At 60.4% G+C, this 11356-nt stretch overlaps 1 protein-coding gene across 1 annotated transcript in view; it reads right to left on the bottom strand.

Moving 5' to 3' along the window:
- The window catches only part of LOC121339962 (chromodomain-helicase-DNA-binding protein 3-like), a 46441-nt gene extending 37208 nt beyond the window's left edge, over positions 1-9233 (bottom strand). The window contains 6 exon segments of the mRNA XM_041412241.1: positions 771-906; positions 1130-1262; positions 2035-2159; positions 2816-3004; positions 6823-6941; positions 9123-9233. Coding sequence (XP_041268175.1) covers positions 771-906; positions 1130-1262; positions 2035-2159; positions 2816-3004; positions 6823-6941; positions 9123-9195 — 775 coding nt within the window. The 5' untranslated portion in view covers positions 9196-9233.
- Between the last annotated feature and the right edge of the window lie 2123 nt (positions 9234-11356).

Consider the following 11356-nt stretch of genomic DNA (forward strand, 5'->3'; position numbering starts at 1 on the left):
TGGGGACATGGGAACAGGGTTAGGGACATGGGGACAGGGTTAGGGACACAGGGACAGGGCTGGGGACATGGGAACAGGGTTAGGGACACAGGGACAGGACTGGGGACATGGGAACAGGGTTAGGGACACAGGGACAGGACTGGGGACACGGGGACAGGGTTGGGGACACAGGGATGGGACATGGCGAGACAGGGACGGGAGATGGGGACACAGGGATGGGAGATGGGGACACAGGGACAGGGCTAGGGACACAGGGACAGGACAAGGGGACACAGGGACAGGACATGGGGACACAGGGACAGGGCTAGGGACACAGGGACAGGACATGGGGACACAGGGGCAGGGCTGGGGACATGGGAACAGGGTTAGGGACACAGGGACAGGACTGGGGACACGGGGACAGGGCTGGGGACACAGGAGCAGGGCAGGTGACACTTGGGGACACCCCTCAGAGGACACCAGGGACTGGGGACCCCCCCAGCCACCACCACCGGGCTGGAGACAGAGACAGAACCGCGGCCCCCGCTCGGGGCAGGGGACACCCGTGGGGGCTTGGGGACCCCGGGTGACACCTTGGGGACACTTGGGGTGTCTCACCGTGCGCCGTGCCCGTCCCCACGGGGCCGCGCTCCCGGCCCGGCCCGGCGCCGGGGGCTGCAAGGAGAGACGGGGAGGGGACACGGGGACGTCACCATCGCGCGGCGGGGAGGTGGCACCCGGGGACGCTCGGGGACGCTCGGGGACGCTCGGGGACGCTCGGGGACGCTCACCCTTCTTCTTCTTGCGCCCGGGGCGGCCCCGCTTGAGCTTCTTGAGGCGCGTGGTGGGGTCGGGGCGGGGGGCGGCCCCCAGCACCCCGGGGCTCTCGGCGTCAGACTCCTCCTCGGCCTCGCCCGCGTCCTCGCTCTGCACGGGGACAGCGGGGACATCAGGGGACAGCGGGGACAGCGGGGACAGCGGGGGACAGCGGGGACAGCGGGGACAGCGGGGACATCAGGGGACATCAGGGACATCAGGGGACAGAGGGGACATCAGGGGACAGCAGGGACATCAGGGGACAGAGGGGACATCAGGGGACAGCGGGGACATCAGTGTCCCCCAGTGTCCCCAGTGCCCTCAGGGTTCTCACCGAGCTGCTCTTCTTGCGTTTGCCTCCCAGTACTCCCAGTTTGATTTTGAGCGGGGCCATCTTCCTGCCCTTCATCTTCCTCTTCAGCTCGGGCACCCGCGGGCTCTTGCTGCGCTTCTTGTGCCCGGGGCCTGGGGGGCACGGCGGGTCAGGGACCCCCAACCACCCCAGGGACCCCCAAACAACCCAGGGGACCCCAAAACATCCTAGGGATCCCCAAAGCACCCCAGAAACCCCCCTCCAACCATCCCAGGGATCCCAAACTACCACAGGGACCCCAAAACATCCTAGGGACCCCCCAGACCACCACAGGGACCCCAAAACATCCTAGGGACCCCCCAGACCACCACAGGGACCCCAAAACATCCTAGGGACTCCCCAGACCACCACAGGGACACCTAAAATTACAAAAGGACTCTCAAACCCCCCAGTAACTCCCCAACCCCCCAGTAACTCTCAGGATCCCACAATGGCCCTGGGGTCACTCAGGATCCCAGAGGTCACTCAGGATCCTGGGACAGCCCTGGGGTCACTCAGGATCCCGGGACAGCCCTGGGGTCACTCAGGATCCCGGGACAGCCCTGGGGTCACTCAGGATCCCGGGACAGCCCTGGGGTCACTCAGGATCCCGGGACAGCCCTGGGGTCACTCAGGATCCCGGGACAGCCCTGGGGTCACTCAGGATCCCGGGACAGCCCTGGGGTCACTCAGGATCCCAGAGGTCACTCAGGATCCCACGATGGCCCTGGGGTCACTCAGGACCCCCTCAAACACCCAGAGGTACCCCAGGATCCCCGGGATGCCCCCAAACGCCCAGAAGCACCAGAAGAACCCCCAGGACCCCCGGGATGCCCCCCAAACACCCAAAGGGACCCCCAGGACCCCCGGGGTGCCCCCAGCCCCACCTCATGAACTGGCTGAAGGCCTTGTAGTTGGTGAGGGTGTGATAATCCTCCTCGGTGAACACGTGGTCCACGTCCTCCAGCCCCCAGGCCCCCAAGAGCTGCGCCGAGGATTTCTGCTCCACCGCCTGCTCGGGGACACGGGGACAGCAGGGGGACACGGGGGACACGGGGGGACACAGGGGGACACAGGGGGACGGACCAGGACAGGGAGAAACACCAGGAACAGGGAGGAGGAGAAGGAAACACGTCACCTTTCGGGACCCCTGAAGGTCCCCACGTGGGTGATGGGACCCCCGTGGGCACCCAAGGGGTTTTGGGACCACCACAGGGACCCTCAGAGTGACAGAACCCCCATAAGGACACCCCACAGGTGTTGGGACCCCCATGGGGACCCCACACAGGTGTTGGGACCCCCATGAATAACAGTGATGGGAGCCCCCCATGAGGACCCCACTCAGGTGTTGGGACCCCTATGAGGACCCCACACAGTGACAGAATCCCCAAACAAGTGTTGGGACCCCCACAGAACCCCACACAGGTGTTGGACCCCACAGATGTTGGGACCTCCATGAGGACCCCACACAGGTGTTGGGACCCCCATGAATACCCCAAACAAGTGTTGAGACCCCCATGAGGACACCCCACAGTGGCAGAACCCCACAGGTATCAGGACCCCCATGAGAACCCCCCCAGGTGCTGGGGCCCCCCCCAGAACCCCCATTTCCCCGCACAGGGCAGGACAGGGGGTGCCCCCCAGGCCGGGGTGCCCCCCAGGCCGTACCTTGACCTTCTGCCCCCCCTCATCATCGGCCTTTTTCCGCCTCTTGGTTTTCTTCTCCTTCTTCTCGCGGTGCTTCCGCCGCCGCTTCCGCGCCGCGCCGCCCGAGTCGCTGCCGCCGCTCTCCGACTTCTCCCGGTACTCCTCCCGGGGGTACTCGTCCCTCTCCGACTCCAGCTCATCCTCGCTCACCTGGGCACCCCAAAAACACCCCAAAACTGTCACTGACCCTGACAGCCCCCCTCAGTCACCCTGAGAACCCTCCCTTTGGTCACCCTGAGAACCCCCTCAGTCACCCTGAGAGCCCTGAACCACTCCTGGTACTCCTCCCGGGGGTACTCGTCCCTCTCCGACTCCAGCTCAACCTCACTCACCTGGGCACCCCAAAAACACCCCAAAACAACCTGTCAGTGACCCTGACAGCCCCTTCTGGTCACCCTGAGAGCCCTGAACCACACCAGGACGCCCTGAACCGCTCCCGGTACTCCTCCCGGGGGTACTCGTCCCTCTCCGACTCCAGCTCAACCTCACTCACCTGGGCACCCCAAAAACACCCCAAAAATACCTCAAAACAACCTGTCAGTGACCCTGAGATCCCCCTCTGGTCACCCTGAGAGCCCCCTCAGTCACCCTGAGAGCCCTGAACCACTCCTGGTACTCCTCACGAGGGTACTCGTCCCTCTCTGACTCCAGCTCAACCTCACTCACCTGGGCACCCCAAAAACACCCCAAAACAACCTGTCAGTGACCCTGACAGCCCCTTCTGGTCACCCTGAGAGCCCTGAACCACACCAGGACGCCCTGAACCACTCCCGGTACTCCTCCCGGGGGTACTCGTCCCTCTCCGACTCCAGCTCAACCTCACTCACCTGGGCACCCCAAAAACACCCCAAAACAACCTGTCAGTGACCCTGACAGCCCCTTCTGGTCACCCTGAGAGCCCTGAACCACACCAGGACGCCCTGAACCACTCCCGGTACTCCTCCCGGGGGTACTCGTCCCTCTCCGACTCCAGCTCAACCTCACTCACCTGGGCACCCCAAAAACACCCCAAAACAACCTGTCAGTGACCCTGACAGCCCCTTCTGGTCACCCTGAGAGCCCTGAACCACACCAGGACGAAACACCAGGAACAGGGAGGAGGAGAAGGAAACACGTCACCTTTCGGGACCCCTGAAGGTCCCCACGTGGGTGATGGGACCCCCGTGGGCACCCAAGGGGTTTTGGGACCACCACAGGGACCCACAGTGATGGGAGCCCCCCATGAGGACCCCACTCAGGTGTTGGGACCCCTATGAGGACCCCACACAGTGACAGAATCCCCAAACAAGTGTTGGGACCCCCACAGAACCCCACACAGGTGTTGGACCCCACAGATGTTGGGACCTCCATGAGGACCCCACACAGGTGTTGGGACCCCCATGAATACCCCAAACAAGTGTTGAGACCCCCATGAGGACACCCCACAGTGGCAGAACCCCACAGGTATCAGGACCCCCATGAGAACCCCCCCAGGTGCTGGGGCCCCCCCCAGAACCCCCATTTCCCCGCACAGGCACACAAACCCCACAAACAGGACACAGAGACCCCCATGAGGACACCCCACAGTGGCAGAACCCCACAGGTATCAGGACCCCCATGAGAACCCCCCCAGGTGCTGGGGCCCCCCCCAGAACCCCCATTTCCCCGCACAGGGCAGGACAGGGGGTGCCCCCCAGGCCGGGGTGCCCCCCAGGCCGTACCTTGACCTTCTGCCCCCCCTCATCATCGGCCTTTTTCCGCCTCTTGGTTTTCTTCTCCTTCTTCTCGCGGTGCTTCCGCCGCCGCTTCCGCGCCGCGCCGCCCGAGTCGCTGCCGCCGCTCTCCGACTTCTCCCGGTACTCCTCCCGGGGGTACTCGTCCCTCTCCGACTCCAGCTCAACCTCACTCACCTGGGCACCCCAAAAACACCCCAAAACAACCTGTCAGTGACCCTGACAGCCCCCCTCAGTCACCCTGAGACCCCCCCTTTGGTTACCCTGAGAGCCCCCTCAGTCACCCTGAGACCCCTGAACCACTCCTGGTACTCCTCCCGGGGGTACTCGTCCCTCTCCGACTCCAGCTCAACCTCACTCACCTGGGCACCCCAAAAACAACCCAAAATACCCCAAAACCACGCCAACATACCTCAAGAACACCCCAAAAACACCCCAAAACAACCTGTCAGTGACCCTGACAGCCCCCTTCAGTCACCCTGAGAACCCTCCCTTTGGTCACCCTGAGAGCCCTGAACCACACCAGGACCCCCTGAACCACTCCCGGTACTCCTCCCGGGGGTACTCGTCCCTCTCCAACTCCAGCTCATCCTCGCTCACCTGGGCACCCCAAAAACACCCCAAAACTGTCACTGACCCTGAGACCCCCCCTTTGGTCACCCTGAGAACCCTTTCAGTCACCCTGAGAGCCCTGAACCACTCCTGGTACTCCTCCCGGGGGTACTCGTCCCTCTCCGACTCCAGCTCAACCTCACTCACCTGGGCACCCCAAAAACACCCCAAAACAACCTGTCAGTGACCCTGACAGCCCCTTCTGGTCACCCTGAGAGCCCTGAACCACACCAGGACGCCCTGAACCACTCCCGGTACTCCTCCCGGGGGTACTCGTCCCTCTCCGACTCCAGCTCAACCTCACTCACCTGGGCACCCCAAAAACACCCCAAAAATACCTCAAAACAACCTGTCAGTGACCCTGAGATCCCCCTCTGGTCACCCTGAGAGCCCCCTCAGTCACCCTGAGAGCCCTGAACCACTCCTGGTACTCCTCACGAGGGTACTCGTCCCTCTCTGACTCCAGCTCAACCTCACTCACCTGGGCACCCCAAAAACACCCCAAAACTGTCACTGACCCTGAGACCCCCCCTTTGGTCACCCTGAGAACCCTCCCTTTGGTCACCCTGAGAGCCCTGAACCACTCCCGGTACTCCTCCCGGGGTACTCGTCCCTCTCCGACTCCAGCTCAACCTCACTCACCTGGGCACCCCAAAAACACCCCAAAAAAACCTGTCAGTGACCCTGACAGCCCCTTCTGGTCACCCTGAGAGCCCTGAACCACACCAGGACGCCCTGAACCACTCCCGGTACTCCTCCCGGGGGTACTCGTCCCTCTCCGACTCCAGCTCAACCTCACTCACCTGGGCACCCCAAAAACACCCCAAAACTGTCACTGACCCTGACAGCCCCCCTCAGTCACCCTGAGAACCCTCCCTTTGGTCACCCTGAGACAGGACCCCCTGAACCACTCCTGGTACTCCTCACGAGGGTACTCGTCCCTCTCCGACTCCAGCTCATCCTCGCTCACCTGGGCACCCCAAGAACACCCCAAAATACCTCAAAAACACCCCAAAAACCATCACTAACCCTGAGACCCTCCCTCAGTCACACCAGGACCCTGCTGGCCACCCTCAGAGCCCCATCAGTCATCACAGAGACCCCCATCAGCCACCCCCAACCCATCACCTGTCCCCAGACCCTGCCAGCCGTCCCTAAGGCTCTGTCACCTGTCCCCAGTCCCTGTCCCCTGTCCCCTGTCCCCACCCACTGCCCCCAGACCCTGTCCCCTGTCCCTGACCCCATCCATTGTCCCCTGTCCCTGTCCCCTGTCCCCTGTCCCCACCCACTGTCCCCAGACCTGTCCCCTGTCCCCATCCACTGTCCCCAGACCCTGTCCCCTGTCCCCACCCACTGTCCCCAGACCCTGTCCCCTGTCCCCACCCACTGTCCCCAGACGTGTCACCTGTCCCTGTCCCCACCCACTGTCCCCAGACCCTGTCCCCTGTCCCCACCCACTGTCCCCAGACGTGTCACCTGTCCCTGTCCCCACCCACTGTCCCCAGACCCTGTCCCCTGTCCCCACCCACTGTCCCCAGACGTGTCACCTGTCCCTGTCCCCACCCACTGTCCCCAGTCCCTGTCCCCTGTCCCCACCCACTGTCCCCAGACGTGTCACCTGTCCCTGAGCCCAGCAGCACCCACCAGTTTTTTCCGTTTCCGGGGTTTTCCGGGTTTGTTTTCCTTCTGTTTCCGGGGGCCCCTTTTCTTCTTCTTCACCCCCAGGGCCCCCTCGAGGCCCCGCAGCAGATCCTCGTCACCATCTGTGGGGACAGGGTGGCATCAGCCATGGGGACGGGGACAGGACGGGGACAGCGGCAGGTAGAGGATGGGACAGAGATGGGGACAGGGGCAGGGGGAGGATGGGGACAGGGACAAGGGCAGGATGGGGATAGAATGGGGACAGGGACAGGGGACAGCAGTGTCACTGTCACAGTGACCAAACACTGCTGTCACCATGACAATGACTGACTGATTGCAGAGCATTCCCCAACCCTCACGTGGGGACAGCAGCGTCACTGTGACACTGACCAAACACCGGTGTCACCGTGACAGTGACTGATGGATGGCAGAGGATTCCCAAACGGCTCAGCCCAGGGGACAGCAGTGCCACTGTGACAGTGACCAAGCACTGGTGACACTGTGACACTGACCAAGCACTGGTGACACTGTGACAGTGACCAGGAGATGGCAGAGGATTCCCTGACCCTCACATGGGGACAGCAGTGTCACCGTGACACTGACCAAGCACTGGTGACACTGTGACAGTGACCGAGAGATGGCAGAGGATTCCCTGACCCTCATGTGGGGACAGCAGTGACACTGTGACACTGACCAAGCACTGGTGACACTGTGACAATGACCAGGAGATGGCAGAGGATTCCCTGACCCTCATGTGGGGACAGCAGTGACACTGTGACACTGACCAAGCACTGGTGACACTGTGACAGTGACTGAGAGATGGCAGAGGACTGCCCAGCTCTCACTCTGGGGACAGCAGTGTCACCGTGACACTGACCAAGCACTGGTGACACTGTGACAGGGACTGAGAGATGGCAGAGGACTGCCCAGCTCTCACTCTGGGGACAGCGGTGTCACCGTGACACTGACCAAGCACTGGTGACACTGTGACAGGGACTGAGAGATGGCAGAGGACTGCCCAGCTCTCACTCTGGGGACAGCGGTGTCACCGTGACACTGACCAAGCACTGGTGACACTGTGACAGGGACTGAGAGATGGCAGAGGACTGCCCAGCTCTCACTCTGGGGACAGCGGTGTCACCGTGACACTGACCAAGCACTGGTGACACTGTGACAGTGACCGAGAGATGGCAGAGGATTCCCCAACCCTCACATGGGGACAGCAGTGACACTGTGACACTGACCAAGCACTGGTGACACTGTGACAGTGACCAAGAGATGGCAGAGGATTCCCCGACCCTCACGTGGGGACAGCAGTGTCACCGTGGCAGCAGAGGATTTCCCAGCCATTGGGCCCAGGGGACAGCAGTGCCACTGTGACAGTGACCAGGAGATGGCAGAGGATTCCCTGACCCTCACGTGGGGACAGCAGTGACACCGTGACAGCAGAGGATTTCCCAGCCATTGGGCCCAGGGGACAGCAGTGCCACTGTGACAGTGACCAGGAGATGGCAGAGGATTCCCTGACCCTCACATGGGGACAGCAGTGTCACGGTGACAGTGACCAAACACCAGCAGAGCATTCCCCAGCTCCCACTCTGGGGACAGCGGTGTCACCAGCCGCCAGCAGAGGATTCCCCAACCCCTCACACGGGGACACTGGTGTCACGGTGACGGTGACCAACCGCCAGCAGAGGATTTCCCAAGCCCTTGGCCGAGGGCCACCGGCATCCCCGTGTGACAGGGGCCACCGCGCATTCCCGCGGCCCGTTGTCCCCGGGGCGGTGACACCGCATCCGTGTCACGGCCCCGGCTGTCCCCGCCGCTCTGGCAGCCGCCCGGGGTGACGCCGGCGACAGAGAGGTGTCACATCTGCCAGCCGCTGGCACGGCCCCCGCCCGACGCGTGCCCGTCCCCCGCGGGTCCCCCCGCGCTGTCACCCGTAAATCACCCCGAGGGTGTCCCCAGGGACACACACACACACACACACACACACGGGGGGGTGACAGCGGGTGCCAAGCTTGGCGTGGGGACAGGAAGCAACACCCGGCGCCGCCGGGGTCACATTCCAGCCTAATCCCTTGGCACCGCCGCCTGCCAGCCCCGGGCGGCCGGGCCGGGCGCCGGGACCACCGGCAGCGCCGCCCCCGCGGGGGCGAACACCCCAAAATCTGCTTTTTTCCGCCCGTTTTTTACCATGGCGGCAGCGCCGAGGCCCAGCCCGCCCTGTTCCCCCCCCCTCCTCACCGGCTCCTCGCTTTCCAAATTCCCCTTTTCGCCGCTTTTTCAACCCAAACCATCACCTGGGGGTGTTGCCGGGGACACGCGGCCGCTGGCGGGGATGGGGCCGAGCCCCTGCGGGCCCGATCCTGCCATTTTTGGGGTGTTTTCCCCCCTTTTCACCCCCCAAATCCAACCCCCCCCCGGCCCCATCGGACATGCGCGGGGAGCCGGGGCGCGTTGGCAAAGCATCAACCAGAATTTTCCACACACGTGACGCTCCCACTCCCCGCACCTCGAGAAAAAGGGGAAAAAAACCGAAAAAAACACCAAAAAACCCCCGCCCGGAGAAGGGAGGGCCGCGATCCTAAAGTAAACCCCCCCCCCGAGTGGATGAGAGGAGAGAGAAATGAGGGGAAAATGGTGGAAATCGCAAATGAAACGGTGAAAGGAGGGGGGGGATAGGTGGAAAAATGGAAAAAATGTAGCAAAAACCACAATAAAAAAAAAAAAAGAAAAAAAAAAAAAAAAAGGGGGAGTGATTCCGGCAAAGGGGAGGAAGGAGTTGGAACAAAGAAAGAGGGAGGGGAGCTCCAAAATGGGGGGAAAAGGGAAAAACTGGGGGAAGAGGCACGGCGGGGAGTGAGGCGCCGCTTCCCCCCCACTGAGGAATCCCCGATTTGGGGTTTTTTGGGGTGTTTCCCCCCGCTTTTCTGCTCTTCCCGACGCTGGAGCAGGCCTTTGCTCAGGAACTTGGTGCCAAGTGTGGAAAAGCTCGAGTTTAGGTTTGATTTTTGGGGTTTTTGGTTTTTTTTTGAAGTGAAAATTCTGTTGTTTTGGGCGCTCCCCCCCCCCAGCCCGGCTGCGGAGCTGCGGCGGCCTCGCCATTGTTCTCTGCTGGGATGGGCTGAAAACGGCAAAAATCGGGAAAAAAGGATAAAAAAAACCCCCAAACCAACAAGTTTCAGCTGTGGAGGAGGGGGAGGAGTTGGCTTCCCGCTGGGAAAATGGGGAAAAAGTGTTATTTCACCTCAAATCCGGGGAGAGAGGCCAGGCTGCTGCTGATCCGGGGGGGAAAAGGTTAAAAATGGGCAAAACTTCTGCTCCAGGGGGAGAAAGGTTCATAAAAATGGGGATTTGGGGGAGGAAAAAAGTGAAAAAAATGAGGATCGGGGATGTTCTCAGAGGGAAAAGGATAAAAAATGGAGATTGGGGGTGCTTGGGGGAGGAAAAAGGGTAAAAATGGGGATTTGGGGTGGTGGGGGGGAAAGTTTTAAAAAGTGGATTTAGGGCTGGTTTGGGGGTGGCTGCGTGTCCCACAGGGGGGTCTGAGGAAAAAGAATTCAGGATTGGTCCAAAAGTGCAGAAAAAGCCAAAGGAAAAGGTCAGGGAAGGAGCAGAAGGTGAGGTTTGCCCATTTCTGAGGGGTTTGGGGGAAAAAAAATAATTGAGGTTAAAATCTAAATTTATTTATGTCTGAGCTTTTCTGGAAAAGAGGGAGCTCTAGGATCAGCGTGTGCTCATTTCTGAGTGTTTTGGAGGGGGTTAAAATCTAATTTTGCCCCATTTTGAGCATTTTTGTGAGCTCTGTCATCCAGATGTACCAATTCTTGAGCACTGTAGGGGGGAAATTCCCAAATTTACTCATTTTTGAACAATTCTGGGGAAAAGCAGGAGTGTGAATCCCAAAATGATCCATTTCTAAGCTTTTCCAGAAACACAAATTGTTCTGAAAGCTGAATTGACTCATTCTTGGGAGCTCCAAAATTCACATTTACCCATTTCTGAGCATTTGGGGGCAAAAAAAAAGAGGCTAAAATACAAATTTATCAAATTCTGGGCATTTCAGGGCCAAGGAAAAGGTTCCAAACCCAGATTTAAGCCATTTCTAAGCATTTGTGGAGGAAAAGGGGGAAGTAACCCCCAAATTTACTCCTTTCTAACCTTTTTGGGAAAAAGAAAGCTTCTAAAATCTGAATTTATCCACTTCTGAGCCTTCTCAAAGCAAGTGGCTTCACTTTAAAGCTGATTTTTAAACCAGACCCCTCTGGGCTTTGAGATGCCTTTTTTTTTGAAAAAAACCCAAGAAATTTAATTCAGAAGGGGAAAAAAACCCTCTTAATTTTGGACAAAAATGGTCAATTTTAGTGCCCCACTTGATGGAAAACCACCAGTGAAGGCGTTTGAACCCCCACACTGGGAATGAGGGTGTGAAAAATGGGAATTTTGGTGTGAAATGCTCGTTTTTTCCCCATTTACCACCCGCAGGAGGAGTTCTCAGGCGGAGGGATGGAGGCACCAAACCCCCCCACGGGGC

Source organism: Onychostruthus taczanowskii, unplaced genomic scaffold (assembly GCF_017590055.1).
Source record: "Onychostruthus taczanowskii isolate IOZ18803 unplaced genomic scaffold, ASM1759005v1 scaffold384, whole genome shotgun sequence".
Classification (NCBI taxonomy): domain Eukaryota; kingdom Metazoa; phylum Chordata; class Aves; order Passeriformes; family Passeridae; genus Onychostruthus; species Onychostruthus taczanowskii.